General features: G+C 40.4%; 1 protein-coding gene across 1 annotated transcript in view; it reads left to right on the top strand.

Annotated features, from left to right (window-relative positions):
- Window positions 1–25,957, top strand: part of LOC124802501 (protein Njmu-R1-like) — an 85,916-nt gene that overhangs the window by 47,972 nt on the left and 11,987 nt on the right. The window contains exons 5-6 of the mRNA XM_047263320.1: window positions 4,133–4,249; window positions 15,436–15,732. Coding sequence (XP_047119276.1) covers window positions 4,133–4,249; window positions 15,436–15,732 — 414 coding nt within the window. The remainder of the gene's footprint in view (window positions 1–4,132; window positions 4,250–15,435; window positions 15,733–25,957) is intronic.

Genomic DNA, 25,957 nt, shown 5'->3' on the forward strand with positions numbered 1-25,957 from the left:
AAACAAAGTTTGTTGCGGATCTAGCACACTGTTGTTACTGTATTTTCACGATACAACATTTTTTGGTCCCTAAACCCAAGATAAAGTGACATGAGAAGAAAAGGACAGAACTAAAAGGATGAGCTGAATGACAAGAAAAGGCAAACCTTTCTCATACAATACTGATATGTTGTTGTTGTTGTTGTTGTTGTTGTTGTGGTCTTCAGTCCTGAGACTGGTTTGATGCAGCTCTCCATGCTACTCTATCCTGTGCAAGCCTCTTCATCTCCCAGTACCTACTGCAACCTACATCCTTCTGAATCTGCTTAGTGTATTCATCTCTTGGTCTCCCTCTACGATTTTTACCCTCCACGCTGCCCTCCAATATTAAATTGGTGATCCCTTGATGCCTCAGAACATGTCCTACCAACCAATCCCTTCTTCTGGTCAAGTTGTGCCATAAACTTCTCTTCTCCCCAATCCTATAACATTAGTTATGTGATCTACCCATCTAATCTTCAGCATTCTTTTGTAGCACCACATTTTGAAAGTTTCTATTCTCTTCTTGTCCAAACTATTTATCGTCCATGTTTCACTTCCATACATGGCTACACTCCATACAAATACTTTCAGAAATGACTTCCTGACACTTAAATCAATACTGGATGTTAACAAATTTCTCTTCTTCAGAAACGCTTTCCTTGCCATTGCCAGTCTACATTTTATATCCTCTCTACTTCAACCATCATCAGTTATTTTGCTCCCCAAATAGCAAAACTCCTTTACTACTTTAAGTGTCTCATTTCCTAATCTAATTCCCTCAGCATCACCCGACTTAATTCGACTACATTCCATTATCCTCGTTTTGTTTTTGTTGATGTTCATCTTATATCCTCCTTTCAAGACACTGTCCATTCCATTCAACTGCTCTTCCAAGTCCTTTGCTGTCTCTGACAGAATTACAATGTCATTGGCGAACCTCAAAGTTTTTATTTCTTCTCCATGGATTTTAATACCTACTCCGAATTTTTCTTTTGTTTCCTTTACTGCTTGCTCAATATACAGATATACTGATATGTACAACTACAAAACAGTGATACTTCTGGATTACTATACATGCTCTGTGGCAGTAAGAAGGTAATTTGAAGCTTGGAATGTATGTGAGATCTGCATACCATTTGTGTGCTTCTGTCATGTTTAAATAAAATGGTTGTCTTGCTTATAACAATAACAGACACTATTTAGAAATGCTACTGTGAAGGTGCAAATGACTAGTGCTGCCACCTGGCTGTTTATTGTACTAACTAGTGCTGTATTTAGAGGGTTGTTGACTATACTACTGAGACTTGTGATCCTCAGGTAACACTGATTGAGAAACAGTTCGTTGCAAGCCGCCACTGCCATACGTTTCCAAATAACGTTACAGATGGACATGATGGATGACAGTTCGGAAGCACAATTACATGGCCTAAAGAGGAAATGCATTTTGGAACATGGAAGGCTATACTGCCCTACGACTTATCATAAAATATAAATAAAAGAAAGGCAAACCTATGTTTATAGCATTTGTAGATTTGGAGACAGCTTTTGACAATGTTTACTGGAATACATACGTTAAATTTTTGAAGGTAGCGGGGATGAAAGGTTATTGACAACTAGTACAGAAACCAAAAGGCATTTATAAGAGTTGGAGGGCATGAAGGATAAGCTTTGATTGAGAAAAGAGTGCAGCATGGTTGCAGCCTATCCCCAATGGTTTTCAATTTGTACATTGTGCAAGCTGTGAAGAAAAGCAAGGAGAAATTTGGGAAAGGAATTAGAAGTTCAGGGAGAAGAAATAAAAACTTTGAGGTTTGCCAATGAAATTTTCGTTCTGTCAGAGACAGCAAAGAACTTGGAAAAGCAGTTGAATGGAGTGGACAGTCACTTGAAAGGAGGGTATAAGATGAACATCAACAAAATCAAAACAAGGATAATGGGATGTAGTAAAATTAAACTGGGCAGTGCTGAGGAAATTAGATTATGAATTGAGGCACTAAAAGGAACTGACGCATTTTGATATTTGGCCACTAAAATAACTGATGGTGGCAAAACTAGAGAGGATATAAAATTTATATCAGAAATGGCAAGAAAAGTCTGTCTGAAAAAGAGAATTTTTTTGAGCATTGATTATACATGTTTAAGGGGTATTCCGCCATCCACCAAATCTATACAATATACTCTTCCATCCCTACACAACCCCTGCTCCCAACCCCTTACCCCATGGCTCATATCCCTGTAGTAGACCTAGATGCAAGACCTGTCCTGTACATCCTCCCACCACCACCACCACCACCACCACCACCACCACTCCGATCACAAACATCACCTATCCCATCAAAGGCACAACTACCTGAGAAACCATGTGTGATCAACAAGCTAAGCTGGAACCACTATGCTGCAGTCTACATGGGTATGACAACCAAAAAGCTGTCTGTCCGCATGGATGGCCACCAACAAACTGTGGCCAAGAAACAACTGGTCCACCCTCTTACTGAGCATGCCACCCAACATTACATTCTTCATTTCAATGACTGCTTCACAGTCTGTACCACATGGATCCTTCCCATCAACACCAGCTTTTCTGAATTGCGCAGGTGGGAACTCGCCCTGCAATATATCCTACGTTTCTGTAACCCTCGTCGCCTCAACTTTCATTAGTCATTGCCCTTACCCATCGGCCCCATCCCTTTCCTATTTCAGCATTACACAGCCCTCTATTCCACCTCTGTACTTTGTACTTGTCTGCTTTTCCACTACCCCCACACCCCACCTCTCTCTGTCTAACCTCCAAACTGCACCTAGCTGCCTTACCCTCTCTCTGCTTTGTCCCTGCACTCCCCCCAACAGCACTTTATTGTCCCCTACCCCTATCCTGCTAGCCCTCCCCTTCTGCGCCCCGGCCTCATCCTTACCCCCACCCAGTTGCCTCTCCCCATCATTCACTGCTGCTCCTACTCGTAGTGTGGCTTCAGCTGCCACATACCGTGGTCATGTGTGTGTGAGTTGCACTTGTGTGTGTGTGTTTCAAGTTCGGCCTTTCAGTGCTATGTCAAATTCTTCTTGTAGTATCACTATTCCACATAACATTTTCATTTACTTCATGTTCCCTTTCTATAATTTTGTCTTCACGTTTGTTTCCCTTCAATAGTGCTTCTATAAATTCATTCTACCTTTCAGCTTTCCTTTCTTTGCTTAGCACCAGCATGGCATCTGAGTTCTTGATATTCTTATAACTGCTTTTCATTTCTCCAAAATTTCCCTCAGTTTTTCTAAATGCAGTATTTATTTTTCATGAATGCTTCTACAGCTTTGCATTTCTCTTGTAGCAGTTCCTGCTATGCCATTTTGCACTCATTAGACATCCGTATTCCCTTTTTCCTGTTTCATTTTCTGAATTTTTAATTTTCTTCTTTTGTCATTTATTTTAATGTCTCACACATAATCCAAGGATTTTTGTTGGGCCTTGTCTCTCTGCCTATTTGAGCCTCTGCTATTTGTTCATATGAAACATAAGCACTGCAGGAGGATTGCGAGTTATACAAAATTTATCTTGTGCTCAAACCATTCATGGGAGTCTTAACCGGACTGAGAGTACATGATGTTACGCTACAGGAATGTAACTGTAAAAGTCACATACAAGTCGGTGAAGAAATTGCAGAATAAATTTTTAAAAAAGTCTTATGAAACAAAGTTTATTTCCTGTAGAAAAACAGAGTCACCCTTAAATGGAAGAGAGCTCAAGAAAGAATGATTTCAAATGTTATAAAATTGCACTGACCCATTTCAGTGATAGAGAAAATATAAGTTAAAGAAAATAAACTTAAAACTAGTAACATACTTTTATTCATTACACATTATTTAGCTCTATATTTTAAATTGTGGATATCAGTATGAACATTTATTTTCTATTAGATATACTTTTCATTCATAAAAGCTCTTTGAGATTTTACAGCAAAAGGTAATGCAGATCTATAAATCAAACAACTTGTTAGTGAACTACAATAATATCCTTTCTGTACATAGTTTTTTTTCCTCTAAATTTAGTGTTTATAATATGAATACTAACAGTTGATTGGTATGGTGAATGTGTGCTTTTTGTCTTTTGTTGCAGACAGAATTTTCCAAAGGACTGCATGCAGAATTATCAACATGGCTGGCAGACTGTGTTTATTATGTGTGCCGTGTACTTAACACTATGGGAGAAGAAGTTGCAATTCTTCTTCAGCTGGTATATATTATTATCTTCGGATGTCCTTTTTCATTTTGTTTAAATGCTCCATTTGACATTGTATAAAAAAACTCTACCTTTACAAGTAATAATATATGTGTTATTCTGCGGTTCAGGATTTACATTCAGTTGGAGAAATATTTAGCACTGGAGATTGACACATGTAGAAATACGTGAGACTATCATAGCTTTCAAAATTATTAGTTACTTTCTTAGGCGAAAGGGAGAATAAGATGGGGAAGGTTAGAAGGAGGGCGGGTCACTCAGACATTAGGATGAGAGGGATCCACTTTTAGTGAGGACGGGGGTAAACAAAGGTAACAGAGGATGCATCAGAGAAAGTAGGTCAGAGATGGTGGATTGATAAGTACTCTGCATGCTTCAGTTTATGTGACTTGTAAATGACATTTTATAATGAATAGTATAAATAAAAAAAAAGGAAAAAAAAATACTTAGAGAATCGATCATATTCTATCTGGTTACCAGGTATATTGATGGCGTAATATATGTTGAGTTGGGTGCAGATAGAGATGTATTTCAGATACCATCCAATTATCTGTGTGACAATGAGGGCAATCTTCAGTAGTTATGGCTGTCAAATACATCTTGTCTCCAGTTGCCATTAGACTTCACATTGGCTTGTGCCCTGAACTGGTGTAAAGCTGTGCATAAAAGCACATTGTAATTTTATCATCAGTTTGTTTGATCTCAGTATTCATGTTACAACTTAAGGACCCAAGCTCTGTGGCTTCAGATGTGGCAGACAGCTCACCCTTGATTTGTTTAATCTTTGCTGAGACAAAAGAAATAGAAAAAAAGTAGCAGAAAATTAATCAAAATAGAGCACAAAAGCACAATATAAAAATCAGAAATTGGTTACATAGAAAAATTACGAGGCTTTATGGGACGCAAATTCCTTAGAGAAGGAGAGGAGGGGGGGGGGGGAGGGGAGGGGAGAAGGGATGGGGATAGAAACAGATAAAAATACGAGGTATTTTTCTGGTATGGCGCTTTACAGAACAGTAGTGAAGGGTGTACTTTGGAACAGGTGATGGTAGCTGGACGACAGATAGAGAAGGAATCATTAGCAGCTTTTTCACACCCTACCTTTTCTTGCCTTAGTTCTCAGGTGGCATGTATTGGAAGTGTTCAAGTAAACAGTATATTTGCTTCAGTAGGCCACTTTATGGTTTTTAATAAAGGGTATCTACATCTACCACTGCCATTTCTCCCCTTTTATATCCATTTATAAGTAGTGTGTAGGAAGAAAATCGGTCAGTGAAGCTTCAAATGAACTTGAATTGTTCTGATTTTTACCATAACAATTATTTTGGGAGATATATTTATGTGCAGGTAGTGAATTATTGCTTGACTGTTTCTGGAATCTGTGCTCTCAAAATTTTAACAAGTATGTGTGGTGCACAAGAGCTTGAATGAGCATCTCTGTGATGTTCTTGCACTTTTTTAAAAGGACATGTAACTGTAACAAAAGATACAATGTAATGGCATACAGTTTTCTTCTTTAGATCTTATCCATTTATGCTATTAATCTGCACTAGTAATGGTCCTAGGCTGACGAGTAAAACTTAAGAAACCTTTAAGAGAGAAGTATGTAAGATACACTATGTGACCAAAAGTATCCAGACACCTGGCTGAAAATGACTTACAAGTTCGTGGCACCCTCTGTAGGTAATGCTGGAATTCAATATAGTGTTGGCCCACCCTTAGCCTTGATGATAGCTTCCACTCTCACAGGCATACATTCAGTCAGGTGCTGGAAGGTTTCTTGGGGAATGGCAGCCCGTTCTTCATGGAGTGCTGCACTGAGGAGAGGTATCGATGTCGGTCAGTGAGGCCTGGCATGAAGTCGGTGTTTCAAAACATCCCAAAGGTGTCCTATAGGATTCAGGTCAGGACTCTGTGCAGGCCAGTCCATTACAGGGCGTTATTGTTATGTAACCACTCCGCCACAGGCCATACATTATGAACAGGTGCTCAGTTGTGTTGAAAGATGCAATAGCCATCCCCAAATTGCTCTTCAACTGTGGGTAGCAGGAAAGTGCTTAAAACGTCAATGTAGGCCTGTGCTGTGACAGTGCCACGCAAAACAGCAAGGGGTGCAAGCCCCCTCCATGAAAAACATGACCACACCATAACACCACCGCCTGCGAAATTTACTGTTGACACTACACTCGCTGGCAGATGACATTCACCAGACATTCGCCATACCCACACTCTGCCATCAGATCGTCACATTGTGTACCATGATTCATCACTCCACACAATGTTTTTCCACTGTTCAATCATCCAATGTTTACGCTCCTTACACCAAGCGAGGTGGCCTTAGGCATTTACCGGCGAGATGTGTGGCTTACGAGCGTCCGCTCGACCATGAAATCCAAGTTTTCTCACCTCCTGCCTAACCATTATAGTACTTGCAGTGGGTCCTGATGCAGTTTGGAATTCCTGTATGATGGTCTGGATAGATATATGCCTATAACACCTTACGACCCTCTTCAACTGTTGTTGGTTTCGGCCAGTTAACAGACAAGGCCTGCCTGTACATGTCCCTTCATGTGTCCACTTCACTATCACATCAGAAGCAGTGGACCTAGGGATGTTTAGGAGTGTGGAAATCTCACGTACAGACGTATGACATGAGTGACAGACAATCCCCTGACCACGTTTGAAGTCCGTGACTTCTGCAGAATGCCCTATTCCACTCTCTGATAATGTCTAAGAACTACTGAGGTCGCTGATATGGAGTATCTGGCAGTATGAGGCAGCACAATGCACCTAATATGAAAAACGTATGTTTGTGGGGGTGTCCGGATACTTTTGATCACATAGTGTATCTCCATCACTGACTAATTGAATTTCCTTTCTGGATGTTTAAAGATTTCCAATGATTGATCGCCAATTTTGTAATCAAACAATAATGAGTTTTCCATTTATTTATGTATGGTACAGTAAATTTGTTTATGTTGAGTGTCAACTGCCAGTCCTTGCACAAAGCATCAATCTTCTGCAAGTCTTCCTGTAATTCACTAAATATCAGAAATGCTGAGTCACAGATAGGAACAACAAAAAGACTTTCACAGTTAAAGCTTTCTCCCATTGGCCTTCGTCAGCAATAGACACGCACGCACGCACACACACACACACACACACACACACACACACACACACACACACACACTCTCATGCAAATGCAACTCACACATACGACTGCAGTCTCAGGCAGCTGAAACCACTGAGACTGCAGTCGTGTGTGAGTTGCGATAACATGTGTGTGTGTGTGTGTGTGTGTGTGTGTGTGTGTGTGTGCGCGTGTGCGTGACCGCGCGCGCGCGTGTGCGTGTGCGTGACCGCGCGCGCGCGTGTGCGTGTGCGTGACCGACCGCGCGCGCGCGCGTGTGCGTGTGCGTGACCGCGCGCGCGCGTGTGCGTGTGCGTGTGCGTGACCGCGCGCGCGCGCGTGTGAACATGCGCCCGTGCGAGCGTGCAGGCGCACGCGTATGTGTGTCTATTGTTGACAAAGGCCAGGCTGAAAGCTTTAATTGTGAATGTCTTTTTGTTGTGTGTATCTGTGACTCAACATCTCCGCTATATGGTCAATAGCAACTATACTTCTCATAATATTGTTACATTCCATCCTGGATTTTTCATTGTTTGGAATTCACTAAAATTTTCTGGCATTGCAGCTTCCCTGTATACATTGATATTAGATGTGATTAACCTCACTGAGCTTTTGATATTTAGAACAACGAACAGTAATAGCCCCCAAAAACACTGTTCTAGCACATTTAAGAATTTCTGCCTATTAAGAATGTTGTACTGACAAGGGGAGGCTGCCAATTGTGAAATTCAGATTCGATTCATACTGCGCATAAAAAAAGCTCACGGCCAGAGGTGTAATGTGGCAAAGCACCAAGATGCACTTCTCAGCCGTTGTCGAGAAAATCGACAGTTAAAAGAAACCGTTGCGGTGAAATACTCTCGACGATTAGTAATTTTCTACAGCGTCGTGGCGCAGCGGTAAGCGCTCAGGTTCGTAATCCGAAGGTCGCCGTATCGAATCTCGCGTCATGCAATTTTTTTTTTTATTATTAGTTTTTTGTAATTCATATATATATATATATATATATATATATATATATATATATATATATATATATATATATATCTAAAAAGAAAGATGATGAGACTTACCAAACAAAAGCGCTGGCAGGTCGATAGACACACAAACAAACACAAACATACACACAAAATTCTAGCTTTCGCAACCAATGGTTGCCTCGTCAGGAAAGAGGGAAGGAGAAGGAAAGACAAAAGGATACGGGTTTTAAGGGAGAGGGTAAGGAGTCATTCCAATCCCGGGAGCGGAAAGACTTACCTTAGGGGGAAAAAAGGACAGGTATACACTCGCACACACACACATACCCATCCACACATACACAGACACAAGCAGACATTTGTAAAGGCCAATGTCTGCTTGTGTCTGTGTATGTGTGGATGGATATGTGTGTGTGTGCGAGTGTATACCTGTCCTTTTTTCCCCCTAAGGTAAGTCTTTCCGCTCCCGGGATTGGAATGACTCCTTACCCTCTCCCTTAAAACCCATATCCTTTTGTCTTTCCTTCTCCTTCCCTCTTTCCTGACGAGGCAACCATTGGTTGCGAAAGCTAGAATTTTGTGTGTATATATATATATATATATATATATATATATATATATATATATATAATGGAAGGAAACATTCCACGTGGGAAAAATTATATATAAATACAAAGATGAGGTGACTTACCGAACAAAAACGCTGGCAGGTCGATAGACACACAAACATACACACAAAATTCAAGCTTTCGCAACAAATTGTTGCCTCATCAGGAAAGAGGGAAGGAGAGGGGAAGACGAAAGGAAGTGGGTTTTAAAGGAGAGGGTAAGGAGTCATTCCAATCCCGGGAGCGGAAAGACTTACCTTAGGGGGAAAAAAGGACAGGTATACACTCGCACACACTCACATATCCATCCACACATACAGACACAAGCAGACATTTGAAATATGTCTGCTTGTGTCTGTATGTGTGGATGGATATGTGCGTGTGTGCGAGTGTATACCTGTCCTTTTTTCCCCCTAAGGTAAGTCTTTCCGCTCCCGGGATTGGAATGACTCCTTACCCTCTCCTTTAAAACCCACTTCCTTTCGTCTTCCCCTCTCCTTCCCTCTTTCCTGATGAGGCAGCAATTTGTTGCGAAAGCTTGAATTTTGTGTGTATGTTGGTGTTTGTTTGTGTGTCTATCGACCTGCCAGCGTTTTTGTTCGGTAAGTCACCTCATCTTTGTATTTTTTTATATATATATATATATATATATATATATATATACACAAAGTATTAATGAATTGCTTATGCATGTTGGTGAAGGCGGATCGCTCTCCAATTGTACCGCCTCCATTTTTCCATTTTTTTTAACATTGTGTACCAAAGCTCTCCCGTCCGCACTGATTTTCGACAATGTTATAAGTTGTGCTAGGGACCGCATCTACCTTCTTTCGAAGTTAGCAGGCAACTACGCTGTTATGCGGCGGCTTGTTTCGGCCCATTCAACATCTGTCATTCAAGTGTAACGAGCGAGTAACAGAGTTTATATTTCATACCTGCCACAGCAAATTTGTGTTCGTGGGGTCTCTATTCTAATTCGAACGTTTGACTTACACTATACGTATTCGTTTCGGAATATCGTTTCTATGTCTTCCGTTAACTATGCGTGGTTAACATTATGAAGACAATTAATAACATTTGTGAAATACAACTTTGTTTGCGGAAAACATAATGCTGTTCGAAGTCGCCAGTTTTTCCACGACAAACAACTTTCAACAACTTATTATATGCATAATTGTTGCAACTGATTGCCGGGAATTTTTTATATATATATATAAAAAAACAAAGATGAGGTGACTTACCGAAAGAAAGCGCTGGCAGGTCGATAGACACACAAACATACACACAAAATTCAAGCTTTCACAACAAACTGTTGCCTCATCAGGAAAGAGAGAAGGAGAGGGAAAGACGAAAGGATGTGGGTTTTAAGGGAGAGGGTAAGGAGTCATTCCAATCCCGGGAGCGGAAAGACTTACCTTAGGGGGAAAAAAGGACAGGTGTACACTCGCGCACACACACACACACACACACATATCCATCCACACATATACAGACACAAGTAGACATATTTAAAGACAAAGAGTTTGGGCAGAGATGTAAGTCGAGGCGGAAGTGCAGAGGCAAAGATGTTGTTGAGTGACAGGTGAGGTATGAGTGGCGGTAACTTGAAATTAGCGGAGATTGAGGCCTGGTGGGTAATGGGAAGACAGGATATATTGAAGAGCAAGTTCCCATCTCCGGAGTTCGGATAGGTTGGTGTTGGTGGGAAGTATCCAGATAACCCGGATGGTGTAACACTGTGCCAAGGTGTGCTGGCCGTGCACCAAGGCATGTTTAGCCACAGGGTGATCCTCATTACCAACAAACACTGTCTGCCTGTGTCCATTCATGCGAATGGACAGTTTGTTGCTGGTCATTCCCACATAGAATGCATCACAGTGTAGGCAGGTCAGTTGGTAAATCACGTGGGTGCTTTCACACGTGGCTCTGCCTTTGATCGTGTACACCTTCCGGGTTACAGGACTGGAGTAGGTGGTGGTGGGAGGGTGCATGGGACAGGTTTTACACCGGGGGCGGTTACAAGGATAGGAGCCAGAGGGTAGGGAAGGTGGTTTGGGGATTTCATAGGGATGAACTAACAGGTTACGAAGGTTAGGTGGACGGCTGAAAGACACTCTTGGTGGAGTGGGGAGGATTTCATGAAGGATGGATCTCATTTCAGGGCAGGATTTGAGGAAGTCGTATCCTTGCTGGAGAGCCACATTCAGAGTCTGGTCCAGTACCGGAAAGTATCCTGTCACAAGTGGGGCACTTTTGTGGTTCTTCTGTGGGAGGTTCTGGGTTTGAGGGGATGAGGAAGTGGCTCTGGTTATTTGCTTCTGTACCAGGTCGGGAGGGTAGTTACGGGATGCGAAAGCTGTTGTCAGGTTGTTGGTGTAATGGTTCAGGGATTCCGGACTGGAGCAGATTCGTTTGCCACGAAGACCTAGGCTGTAGGGAAGGGACCGTTTGATGTGGAATGGGTGGCAGCTGTCATAATGCAGGTACTGTTGCTTGTTGGTGGGTTTGATGTGGACGGACGTGTGAAGCTGGCCATTGGACAGATGGAGGTCAACGTCAAGGAAAGTGGCGTGGGATTTGGAGTAGGACCAGGTGAATCTGACGGAACCAAAGGAGTTGAGGTTGAAGAGGAAATTCTGGGGTTCTTCTTCACTGTGAGTCCAGATCATGAAGATGTCATCAATAAATCTGTACCAAACTTTGGGTTGGCAGGCCTGGGTAACCAAGAAGGCTTCCTTTAGGCGACCCATGAATAGGTTGGCGTACGAGGGGCCATCCTGGTATCCATGGCTGTTCCCTTTAATTGTTGGTATGTCTGGCCTTCAAAAGTGAAGAAGTTGTGGGTCAGGATGAAGCTGGCTAAGGTAATGAGGAAAGAGGTTTTAGGTAAGGTGGCAGGTGATCGGCGTGAAAGGAAATGCTCCATCACAGCGAGGCCCTGGACGTGCGGAATATTTGTGTATAAGGAAGTGGCATCAATGTTTACAAGGATGGTTTCCGGGGGTAACAGATTGGGTAAGGATTCCAGGCGTTCGAGAAAGTGGTTGGTGTCTTTGATGAAGGATGGGAGCCTGCATGTAATGGGTTGAAGGCGTTGATCTACGTAGGCAGAGATACGTTCTGTGGGGGCTTGGTAACCAGCTACAATGGGGCGTCCGGGATGATTGGGTTTGTGGATTTTAGGAAGAAGGTAGAAGGTAGGGGTGCGGGGTGTCGGTGGGGTCAGGAGGTTGATGGAGTCAGGTGAAAGGTTTTGCAGGGGGCCTAAGGTTCTGAGGATTCCTTGAAGCTCCGCCTGGACATCGGGAATGGGATTACCTTGGCAAACTTTATAAGTGGTGTTGTCTGAAAGCTGACGCAGTCCCTCAGCCACATACTCCCGACGATCAAGTACCACGGTCGTGGAACCCTTGTCCGCCGGAAGAATGACGATGGATCGGTCAGCCTTCAGATCACAGATAGCCTGGGCTTCAGCAGTGGTGATGTTGGGAGTAGGATTAAGGTTTTTTAAGAAGGATTGAGAAGCAAGGCTGGAAGTCAGAAATTCCTGGAAGGTTTGGAGAGGGTGATTTTGAGGAAGAGGAGTGTGTGTGTGTGTGTGTGTGTGTGTGTGTGTGTGTGTGTGTGTGTGTGTGTGTGTGTGTGTGTGTGTGTGTGTGTGTGTGCGCGCGTGTGTGGTTATATATATATATATATATATATGAATTATAAAAAACAAATACTAAAAAAAAAAAAGTTGCATAGCGCGAGATTCGATCCGGCGACCTTCGGATTACGAACGAGAGCGCTTCCCGCTGCGCTGCTGGAGTATTTCACTGCAACTGTTTCTTTTAACTGTCGATTTTCTCAACAACGGCTGAGAAGTGCATCTTGGTGCTTTGCCACATTACACCTCTGGCCTTGAGCTTTTATTATGCGCAGTATGAATCGAATCTGAATTTCACAATTGGCGGCCTCTCCTTGTGAGTTATATTTGCTAAAAAGTCATCAATCCAATGAGAAAACTGGTCCAGTATTTGGTTTATTGTGTACCAACCTTCGCTGTCCAGCAATACAATAGCAAAGTGCCCTACATCACAACAAGCAGACATAGGGGATTCAATGTTGCTGTTGTTGTGGTCTTCAGTCCAGAGACTGGTTTGATGGAGCTCTCCATGCTACTCCATCCTGTATAAGCTTCATCATCTCCCAGTACCTACTGCAACCTACATCCTTCTGAATCTGCTTGTATATTCATCTCTTGGTCTCCCTCTACGATTTTTATCCTCCACGCTGCCCTCCAATACTAAATTGGTGATTCCTTGATGCCTCAAAACGTGTCCTACCAACCAATCTCTTCTTCTAGTCAAGTTATGCCACAAATTTCTCCTCTCCTCAATTCTGTTCAGTACCTCCTCGTTAGTTATGTGATCTACCCATCTAATCTTCAGCATTCTTCTGCAGCAACACATTTCAATAGCTTCTATTCTCTTCTTGCCTAAAATATTTATTGTCCATGTTTCACTTCCATACATGACTACACTCAACATACACACTTTCAGAAACGACTTCCTGACATTTAATACTGTACTTGATGTTAATAAATTTCTCTTCAGCAATGCTTTCCTTATCATTGGCAGTCTACATCTTATATCCTCTCTACTTCAACCATCATCAATTATTTTGCTCCCCAAATAGCAAAGCTCATTTAGTACTTCACGTGTCTCATTTCCTAATCTGATTCCCTCAGCATCACCTGATTTTTTAATTCGACTACGTTCCATTATCCTCGTTTTGCTTTTGTTGATGTTCATCTTATATCCTCCTTTCAAGACACTATCCATTCTGTTCAACTGCTATTCCAGGTCCTTTGCTGTCTCTGACATAATTACAATGTCATCGGTGAACCTCAAAGTTTTTGTTTCTTCTTCATAGATTTTAATTCCTACTCCGAATTTTTGTTTTGTTTCCTTTACTGCTTGCTCCATAGAAAGATTGAATAACATCAGGGATAGACTACAACCCTGTCTTGCTCCCTTCCCAGCCACTGCTTCCCTTTCATGCCCATCGACTCTTATAACTGCCATCTGGTTTCTGTACAAATTGTAAACAGACTTTTGCTCTGTATTTGACCCCTGCCACCTTCAGAATTTGAAAGAGAGTATTCCAGTCAACATTGTCAAAAGCTTTCTCTAAGTCTACAAATGCTAGAAATGTAGGTTTGCCTTTCCTTAATCTATCTTCTAACATAAGTCGTAGGGTCAGTATTGCCTCACGTGTTCCAACATTTCTATGGAATTCAAACTCTTCCCTGAGGTCAGCTTCTACCAGTTTTTCCATTCATCTGTAAAGAATTCATGTTAGTATTTTGCAGCCATGACTTATTAAACTGATAGTTCAGTAATTTTCACATCTGTCAACATCTGCTTTCTTTGGGATTGGAATTATTATATTCTTCTTGAAGTCCGAGGTTATTTTGCCTGTCTCATACATCTTGCTCACCAGATGGAAGAGTTTTGTCGGGGGTGGCTCTCCCAAGGCTATCTGTGGTTCTAATGGATTGTTGTCTACTCTCGGGGGCTTGTTTCGACTTAGATCTTTCAGTGCTCCGTCAAACTCTTCACGCAGCATCATATCTCCCATTTCATCTTCATCTACATGTCCTTCCATTTCTATAATATTGTCCTCAAGTACATCACCCATATATAGAGCCTCTATATAGTCACCACCACTATGAAAACTATGAGTTAATAAATATAAAATTGAGGAACTAAGGTCAAAACTGGAAACTGCAATAAGAAAGTAAAATCACCCAGCTTGAGTAGTGCTTGATGGTCATCATGTAGCCAATTACAACTAAAGGTGGCACTGAATTTTAGGAGTGGTTGCACCAAAGCAGTATGAGGGGAAAGTTAGTCAAAAACTTGATCAAAAGAGTTGAGTTTGGTATTCTCCACTGTAGATAGTGGAAGTTGAATGGTAGCACTATAATAAAGATATCCAATTTATGTTATTTGTCTGTCCCTCACTTTGATTTTATTTTTAGTTTAATGATGCATCTCACCAACCTTTGTATTCTGAGACTGAATTGTGCTAGCACTCAACAGCCCTCATTAGTAATTTAATTGCAATAGCTGGGACAAGTTAGTGTATTCAACAAGCATTGTAGTGACATGATATTATAATTGCAGTAATTATTGTTTGATTACAATTAGGAATATGCATGTAGTAGGTCAGCTAATGAGCTTGTCATATTCTTCAGAAAAATTAGTTTTTCGTTAATATGTTTTTGTCAGCTGACATTGTCAATGCTTTGCCAATTATATATTTGGTCAAACAGTATCAGGCACTGTCATCTACATTATTGGCTATTCAATTTTGTGTTTCTTGGGTAAACAAGAGTCTAAATTCCATTTACATTACATGAAGCACTGTTTGTATTTAATGATTACATTTATATGTATGTAAGTTTTTGTTGTTTAGGCACAGCAGAATAGAAAAGTAATGGGGAGTGATAATGTGGGTCCAAAAGCAGTAGCTGATGTTCAAAGATTCATCTCTTCTTGTGCTGTTGTTCAATACTTGGGCTCAATTAATAAAGCTGAATCTACTGACAATTCACCGGTCTTTTTGAAAACTGGAAGTCCTGGAGGAAAACTGAGAATTGATGAAATTAACTGTAACTCATACTGCATGGACTGGGCACAGCGTCTGTTGTCTTTGGGTGAAAACTGTGAACCTTGGAAAATCAGGAAAGTGCTAGAAGCATTCAAATTAAAGGTAATTTATGCAACATCTACTTAAAACTATCTCAGTTTTTTTTTCAACTGGTCTGATGAGTTACTAATTGACAGTGTGTAACAAAATTAATAAATTTAGTTTTTAGTAAGTATGTCTATTATTCAGTTACAATGTTTAGATAAATTCTTACACCCTGTTATCTTTACTAAGGATCCAGGTAATACGTTATTTATACTAAGAGTGATAATAGTAAGATTGCAGTAGGAATTACATTGTTAAATTCGTGTTAGAGAGCAGAAAGGTGTAAAGAATATATTGAAGGCCTCTATGAAGTGGAGGACTTACCTGATGACATGATAGAAGGAGAAATTGGAGTCAGTGTGGAAGACAATAGGGGATCCAGTATTATCAGAATGTAAAATAGCTGTGAAAGACTTGAGATCAAATAAGGCAGAAGGGTTAGATAAAATTCCTTTGGAGTTTATAAAATAATTTGAGGAAATGGCAATCGAACGACTATTCAAGTTGACAATAATCTATTAGACTGGTGACACTCCATGAAACATTCAGAAAAATATCATCCACACAGTTCTGAAGATAGCAAGGGCAGATAAGTGTGACAGCTACTATACAATTAGCTTAACAGCCCATGCATCCAAGCTACTGACAAGAATAATATGCAGAAAAATGTAGAAGAAAATTGAGGATCTGTTAGATAACGATTGGTTTGGCTTTCGGGAAGGTAAAGGCACCAGAGAGGCAGGTTTGATGTTCCATTTGATAATGGAAGAAAGGCATGCTATAGTATTGGTCATCCTAGGAAAACAATGCAAAATGGTGGCAAGTTGTTTGAAATTCTGATAAAAATAAAAATAAGCTATAGAAAAAGACTGGTAACATACAATATGTACAAGAATGAAGAGGGAACAATAATATTTGAACACCAAGAACAAAGTGCTCTGATTAAAGAGGATGTAAGATATGGATGCAGTCTTTTGCCCCTACTGTTCAGTCTCTATATCGAAGAAGCAATAATGGAAATAAAGGAAAGATTCAAGAGTGGGATTAAAATTCAGAGTGAAAGGACATCAATTACAAGATTCATTGATGCCATTGCCATCCTCAGTGAAAGTGAAGAAGAATTACAGGATCTGTTGAATGGAATGAATAGTCTAATTAGTGCAGGATAAGCATTGAGAGTAAACTAGAAAAAGACAAAAGTAACGAGGAGTAGCGCAATTGAGAATAACAAGAAAGTTAAAACCAAAATTGGTGATCACGAAATAAATGAAGTGAGGAATCTTGCTACCTAGGAAGCAGAATAATCCATGAGAAATGAAGCATGGAGGACATAAAAAGCACTGTAGCGTACACAAAAAGGGCATCCCTGGCAAAAAGTAGTCTGCTGATATCAAACATATCTACATCTACATCTATATGAATACTCTGCAAATCACATTTAAGTGCCTGGCAGAGGGTTCATCGAACCACCTTCACAATTCTCTATTATTCTAATCTCGTATAGCGCGCGAAAAAAACAAACACTGATATCTTTCCGTAAGAGCTCTGATTTCCCTTATTTTATCGTGGTGATCATTTCTCCCTATGTAGGTTGGTGTCAATAAAATATTTTCACATTCAGAGGAGAAAGTTGGTGATGGGAATTTCGTGAGAAGATTCCATCACAAAGAAAAACGCCTTTAATGATGTCCAGCCCAAATCCCTTATCATTTCAGTGACACTCTCTCCCATATTTCATGATAATACAAAATGGGCTGCCCCCCTTTGAACTTTTTTGATGTACTCTGTCAGTCCTATCTGGTAAGGATCCCACACCGCGCAGCAGTATTCTAAAGGAGGATGGACAAGCATAGTGTAGGCAGTCTCCTTACTAGATCTGTTACATTTTCTAAGTGTCCTGCCAATAAAATGCAGTCTTTGGCTAGCCTCTCCCCCCCCCCCCCCCCCCCTTGCCACACACACAACATTTACTGTGTGTTCCTTCCAATTTAAGCTGTTCATAATTTTAATTTCCAGGTATTTATTTGAATTTATGGCCTTTATGTTTGACTGATTTATGGTGTAACCAAAGTTTAACAGATTCCTTTTAGCACTCATGTGGATGACCTCACACTTTTCATTATTTAGAGTCAACTGCCAATTTTCACACCATTCAGATATCTTTTCTGAATCTTTTTGCAATTTGTTTTGATCTTCTGATGACTTTATTAGTTGATAAACAACAGTGTCATCTGCAAACAACCTAAGATGACTGCTTGGATTGTCTCCCAAATTGTTTATACAGATAAGGAACAGCAAAGGGCCTATGACACTAACTTGGGGAATGCCAGAAATCACTTCTGTTTTACTCTATGACTTTCCATCAGTTACTACAAACTGTGACCTCTTTGACAGGAAGTCACAAATCCAGTCACATAACTGAGATGATATTCCATAAGCACACAATTTCACTATAAGGCACTTGTGTGACACAGTGTCAAAAGCCTTCTGGAAATCCAGAAATACGGAATCGATCTGAAATCCCTTGTCAATAGCACTCAACACATGCAAATAAAGAGCTAGTTGTGTTTCACAAGTATAATGTTTTCTAAACCCATGTTGACTGTGTGTCAATAGACTGTTTTCATAATGTTCGAACACAATATATGTTCCAGAACCCTGCTGCATATCAATGTTGTAATTAAGTGGATTACTCCTGCTACCTTTCTTGAATATTGGTGTGATCTGTGCATCTTTCCAGTCATTGGGTACAAATCTTTCATCGAGCAAATGGTTGTATATGATTGTCAAGTATGGAGCTAATGCTTCAGCATACTCCGAAAGGAACCTAATTGGTATACCGTCTGGACCAGAAGACTTGCTTTTATTAAGTGATTTAAATTGCTTCACTACTCTGAGGATATTTAATTCTATGTTACTCCTGTTGGCAGCTGTTCTTGATTTGAATTCTGGTATATTTACTTCGTCTTCTTTTTGAATGCATTTCGGAAGGCTGTGTTTAGTAACTCTGCTTTGGCAGCACTGTCTTCGATAGTACCTCCATTGGTATTGCACAGAGAAGGCCTTGATTGTTTCTTGCCGCTAACATTTTTCACATACAATCAGAATCTCTTTGGATTTTCTGCCAGGTTTTGGACAAAGTTTCATTGTGGAAACTGTATAAGCATCTCGCATTGAAGTCTACGCTAAATTTCGAGCTTCTGTAAAAGATCGCCAGTCTTGGGGATTTTGCGTCTGTTTAAATTTGGCATGTTTGTTTCGTTGTTTCTGCAACAGTGTTCTGACCCATTTTGTGTACCAAGGATGATCAGCTCCATCGTTTGTTAAGTTATTTGGTATAAATCTCTCAGTTGCTGCCAATATTATTTCTCTGAATTCAAGCCACATCTGGTATACACTTACATAACTAATTTGGAAGGAGTGGAGATTGTCTCTCAGGAAGGCGTCAAGTGAATTTTTTATCTGGTTTTTTGAATTAATATATTTTTCCTTTATTTTTGGAGGATTTGGGGGTTACAATATTCAATCTCACTACAACAACCCTGTGTTCACTAATCCCTGAATCCATTGTGATGCTCGTTATTAATTCAGGATTATTTGTTGCTAAGAGGTCAAGCGTGTTTTCACAACCATTTACTATTCGCGTGGGCTCATGAACTAACTGCTCGAAATAATTTTCAGAGAATACATTTAGCTTAATTTTGGATGATGATGTATGCTTACCTCCGGAATTAAACACATATTTTCGCCGACATATCAATGGTAAATTAAAGTCACCACCAACTATAATTGTATGAGTCTGGTACGTTGTTTCACGTTATTTGTATTCCTATGCACTTTCAATCTAGTAACCATTTAAAAATTCACTCTAAGTATAATAAGTATAACAACTACATGAGTACACTTCACTCAACAGTTTATCCAACTTTACACTCAAACAATAAAGTACTGTTTTATGCTCATCCAGCATAGAGTTTAGGCTGGATGTTGTTTTCTGCATCTGCGTCCTCGCGATGCATGTGAGAGCTGTCTACTCCCCACATCAGATCTTCTTAATCGAATTGTTCTCGGCGTATCTCTTCTTAGTCTAATACGTTGAGATCTTATCTCCTTTCTTTTAACATTATGACTTTCTTACGTCTTCCCTTTTGTTGCATTTACTAATTTTCTTCATGTGATTTTTTAGGCGTAGTCCAGTTTCTCGCAATGGTACTCTCGTCTTGTTATACTCAGTTGCTAAGGCCACACATATCATCTTCTTATCTTGTTTTCGTCTCAAAATTCCTGTTTTCTTCTGTGACCTTCAAAGGTCGCCAAGTTCTAACAGTTTGTGATGTGTTTGGCAAAAAAATAATATTTTCTTATCTTTGTAATCTGATGATCACATATACAGATTTTAGTGTCACCATACTCATCGATTAACGATGTATTTGACTCAAAACCAAACAGAATTGTCTGCAGAACGTAGGTATATGACTACCAGAAACCAACTAAATAACATTTATAAGAGAGTTGGTTTAATAACCATTCCTCTTCTCACTATGAATCTCAATACATGTCTTTTCCTTTCCAAGTCCAAAACAAGCATTAATTAACAATACTTCAACTGTTCTTTTTTTTTTTTTTTCACTACAATCGTCAAAGTTATAATACAGCACAGAATGCATAAACACTCCTTGTTCTTTCATTATTGCTTCCATGGCATGACTGGCAAACACTTGTAGGTGCTGTTCGACCGCCACATCTATAGTCGTCTCACGATAAACTTCAAACCTGCACACACAGACAGGTGATGAGCAGTAAATAGGCTCTCTCACACTTATATTTAAAATATTGTGTGTTCAAGATGGCAGAAGGCCAAGTGGTTCTAGAATTTACACAGAAATTCTCAAAACACTACAAACTTTGGAAACAGTATGTATTGAAAACTGATACACGCTGACTGATGTGTGCATAAACTGTCAAATCATCACTGAAGCTAGAAAAGAGGGATCATTAATGTTCTCATAGTGCACACAAGATGAATGTGTCAGCCACAGTGCCTCATACACAAGATGAAACACCTGGAATACGTTCTGAGGAGCAAAGGGTACTCCATCAGTTGCATAAGAAATATCATGAAATATAACTTTTAGTAAAGTGACACATTGGAAGAAGAAATGTGGTGTAGGGGCTTTCTGCCTTACATTCCCAGGGTGATGGACAGAATTGATCATACATTGTGCAAACGTGATGTAAATACTATTTACAAACCAACTGAGAAAATCAAAGAGTGTCTCAGATCAACAAAGGACAAAAGGAACTCACTTTCAGTGTTGGGAATATACCACATGACTTGTACATGAGAATAAGTCATTGTTGGAATGCCTGTACAATCCATCAACACCAGGATAAATGATATTGTAGGTTGAGACAGGTGGCAAAATCAGCCATGGTGAGTGTGCACTGTGTGAGACAGACCACATAATAAAATTTGCTGATGCTGAAGTTGTCATTGTGGAGAAGACAAACCGTTTCTCCAGGCCAAAAGCTATCTTCTCCCACGCGATCAATGTCTGAAAATGTGGCTCCTTACTAAACCATTCTCAAAACCCATCTGTCACCTGTGTCTTGCTAATGGCCTTACTACATTGGATACAGCAGTTCTTGCCAGATTACCAAAGTTAAGCAGTGTTATTATTATTATTATTATTATTATTATTATTATTATGCTTTCATTTATGGACCCACTCATTTTTCACTAAGTGTTCCTCCAAAGTGAAATCACTGGTATCTGCCATTGTCCCTTACCAAACACAGAAAGGCGAATAATGAACTGGTCAACACACAGGCTTTATTCTCTTCCCCGAGCAGTCATATGACAGTTATGTTGCAATTCACAAGAGGAGCACTTTAGCTGTTTTGGTGATGAGGATGAGAGGTTCAAATGTTAACTGTCTTATCAACTCCTTTCATCTTGTTGTGCAGGTGCTGAGTCATCTGCCTTTCCTGCTCCTGCCTCTCAGTATCCCACTAGCCTCTTCACACATCATGTGTTCTATTCCCTCCTCTCCCACATCCATAAGCCCATGCAAATGCATTCTAATAATCTGTGTAACCACTGTGGTACCATATGGCTAGCACTTATAGTTCAACTTCCCTTCAGACAGGTAGCAGAAGTGACCTGCAATCCTTGCCTCTTCATTACACAGACTCTAACAATCAGAAGGAAACAATCCAATCCAAATGTAAATCTGCAGGACTGTTTTACTCCGAGTCTCCAGAGGTTGCCATCAGAGGTTGCCACTCGTCTTGGGATCGCAAGTTTTGTCACAGGTGGTGCTGCCAGTTCTGGCACTACCTCACTACTCCCAGTGCTGGTCCCAGCACCCATCCATGAACCTGCTGTAAAGGCTGCAGTGCAGCTGAACTACGGAAATTGCACATCAGGGCAGCTCCATTGTTCTTCAGCATGGAGCTCTCTTCAATAAGTGCAGCTCATCTGTAGTAACGCTATGGCCCACTCACTACAGTTCCTCAGTTTGGAGCTCCCATTGCTGAGCATTCCTGACTCACCTGATTGACATCTGCTCACATTCACAGTCCAAGGACCATCTCACCCACTGTGTCCAAACTGCTAGCTGTAATTGAGTGCAGCATCTGCACCATGTCACAGGATGTCACCACTGTCTTCATCATTAAGCTTCCAATCTCGCAGGACATCAGTTACAACCAGGCCAAGAACATTCTACTACACTGTGATGGACACTGCACTCTCACCAAGCCAAACGCCAAAGAAGTATTGTTTTGTTATTCACAGAGAATCCAGAGACTACTGTTCAGTTTGTTCATATGCTAAATCAGCCTTTTCCCTGTGATTCACATCCATATGCATCAACACCTATATTGGACGCACCTCCACAAATGGCTCTGAGCACTATGGGACTGAACTGCTGAGGTCATCAGTCACCTAGAACTTAGAACTACTTAAACCTAACTAGCCTAAGGACATCACACATATCCATGCTCGAGGCAGAATTCGAACCTGCGACTGTAGCAGTCGCGCGATTCCAGACTGTAACGCCTAGAACCGCTCGGCCACCCTGGCCGGCACACCTCCACTTCCCCCTCTCTGTGTCCACCTCTTCTCCCTCAGTCTGTCCACATCTATTTCTCTTTGGCCATTTCCCTCACATCCTCTCTCTGGCCAACGTAAAACACCTGCCCTGATCGGCTGCCAATATGTCGGAACCTGGAAAACTATTTCTTGCTCTCAACATATTGGCTGCTCTGCAAAGCAGATTGATTGGGCAGGCCAGTACTGTTCTCACAATCATATATGTCGTGCAGGACAGCCTATATGCTAGAGCCTGGAAGAAAAAAACGTTTTTGGCTAAATATCCACTTCTGTTGAAGCTAGGAGGTTATAAACTACACAATGCTGTTACTTGTAGACCTGCTGCTTCTGAGCCAAATTTGATATATGTACCAAATTTGGTTGAAATCTGTCCAGGGGCTTGGGAGGAGATCCCAGACATACTCACATACATCCTGCTTTGTATACATAACTGATGAGCATTCATATTGCCTATATCTGTCCTAATGTTCATTAGAGTATCATATAAGACAATTGAAGTAAGTTGGTCAAGAACTTTTTGAGACTTCTGCTAACAATGTTTCCCCCTTAGTATTCACATTTCGTATTTTATATTTCATATGTATTTAAAAAAACATACAGCCTACATCTGTCCAAATGTTCATTAGAGTATTGTGTAAAAGTCTGAAGTAAATCAGTCAAGTACTTTTTGAGATTTTTTGGTAAATGTGTTAAAAAATGACTTCTCTGTATAGTAGTGTATCTGGATTCTTCAACTGCAGTAGTGTGTGTGTGTGTGTGTGTGTGTGTGTGTGTGTGTGTGTGTGTGTGTGTGTATGCTTTGTCTGTGTGCCACACATCAATTGACTAAAGGTGAGTGGTTGCCTTTATTTTATGTATTGTTCCATCAAGGAATTTCCATTATTGTCACTATTTTACACCGTTACATGCATTTAGTTCAGGCGATTAGGGACTTTCTAGCCACACCATATAGTTTTACTAACTACAATCTCTAATTTTTCCCCCCATTTTACACAAATGAAAGTGCTCCAATCAATGCTGAAAACTAGAAAAACAACATTTGTTTACACGATGATATGCTGTTTCCTGATCTTATGACATTTCTGTTGACATATTTTGTTCTGTAAATCAGTTATTATTCTTAGCTCCACCACTCAATAATTAGTGTTAAGTTGAAAAAAAACATAATCTGAAATACATGTACATGTAATAATGTTACATTGTATCATGATGTGCAATAGAGAGACATATTGTGTATAAACACTATTTCTCAGTGTTTTCAGATACAAAAACCACATTTTTCGACATGGTCACCCTTACTTCTCCAATATTTTGTCAACTTTGTAATGTTATTCAGAAGGGAAAAACTTTACAGTTATACTTTGAGCCATTAACACAACACTTCTTTCATAACACCATTACACAAAAAAGTTTTTATATGCAACTGTTTTCCATAATCCCGACATGTGAAAGTCAAATTGTGTGTAATCCAAGTGGTGTTTTGGTTGTGAAGAACGTGCACGTATGTTTATTACATTAAATACCCAAAGCTGTTTGGAAAAAATTCATATTATGACAGACACTAGATCACAATAAATTCATAAACTCAGTGAGTGGGTGGGTTTCAGGTGTCAATACGCAAATTATTTTGTTGAAAAATGTAAACGCACAAACTGTTTCGTCAAGACAGGTGCCATGTTTCTTTAAGATTCATGAGTATTTTAACACATGTGTCTGTGACTAGTGACTTCCAGTAAATTATGGGGTAAATTTTTAGCTGTTAAGTAACACTACCAGAAGTTCAGATTAATGGGTGTACACTGCATGATGCACCATGTGTGAAGTTCCTGGGTGTCCAGATTGATAGTAAACTGTCGTGGATACATAAGCCAAAAGCTCAGTTCTGCCCGCTTTGCGCCCAGGAATCTCTCACTGTGTAGACCTCGAGACAAGTTTGCTAGCGGACCTTCACTGAATTCTGTCCTGCAGCATATGGCATAAAAAACTTTCTATTCTATGGATGTTTTCAGTAACAATACTTGTAAAGTTGATGGCTAAAAATGTCTCGAAATCTCTTCAGGGAGCTTACTAGTATATATAGTCTCTAATAGCAGATGTGGTTAATAACCATAGAATGTAAATGAACTCAGCAATTCACAAGCACAATACTAGAAGTAGAAATAATTCCCTATAGACTAACCATCCTTCTCTAGGGTTCAGAATGACTTTTTATATTCTGGTGCAAAAGTTTGTGGCAGGATACCAGTGTACATAAGATAGGAAATTGAAAATGCCTAAATATTTAAACACAAAGTAAAAGAATACAACTTTCACCCAAAATATACAGCACACTGAGGTGACAACAGTCATGGGGCACCTCCTTTTGCTCAGCACATTTGCAGCAACTCAATGTGACATGGACTTAACAAGTCGTTAGAAGTTTCCTACAGCAATATTGAACAATGTTGCCTCAATAATTGGGAAAATGTTGCTGGTGCAAGATGTTGCGGCCAAACTGACCTCTCGATTATGTCCCATAAATGTTCTATAGCATTCATGTCAGGTGGTCCAAGTGGCCAGATAATTCACTCAAATTGTCTAGACTGTTATTCAGCTGCTCACTAACAATTATGTCCTGGTGACATGACATCATTGTTTGTGAACATGAAGCCCATGAATGGCTGCAAAACAGTCTCCAAGTAGCCGGATATAACCGTCTTCAGTCAGTGATAGGTTCATTTAAACACAGCCCACACCATTGTGGAGCAACCACCAGTTTGCACAGTGCCTTATTGACAATTTGGATCGATGGCTTTGTGGGGTCCGTGCCATACTCAGAACCTACCATTAGCTCTTACTAACTGGAATTGGGACTTGTCTGGCCAGGCCATGATTTTCCAGTTGCCTAGGGTCCAACTGATATGATCATGAGCACAGGAGAGGCACTGAAGATGATGTCATTCTGTTAGCAAAGTCACTCACATTGGTCATAAGCTGCCATAGCCCATTAACACCAAATTTTTCCACACTGTCCTGACTGATATGTTCGTTGTATGTTCCACAATGATTTCTGGAGTTATTTCATGCAGTGTTGCTTGTCTGTTAGCACTGACAACTCTACACCAACACCTCTGTTCTTGGTCATTA

This window comes from Schistocerca piceifrons, chromosome 6 (assembly GCF_021461385.2).
Source record: "Schistocerca piceifrons isolate TAMUIC-IGC-003096 chromosome 6, iqSchPice1.1, whole genome shotgun sequence".
NCBI lineage: Eukaryota > Metazoa > Arthropoda > Insecta > Orthoptera > Acrididae > Schistocerca > Schistocerca piceifrons.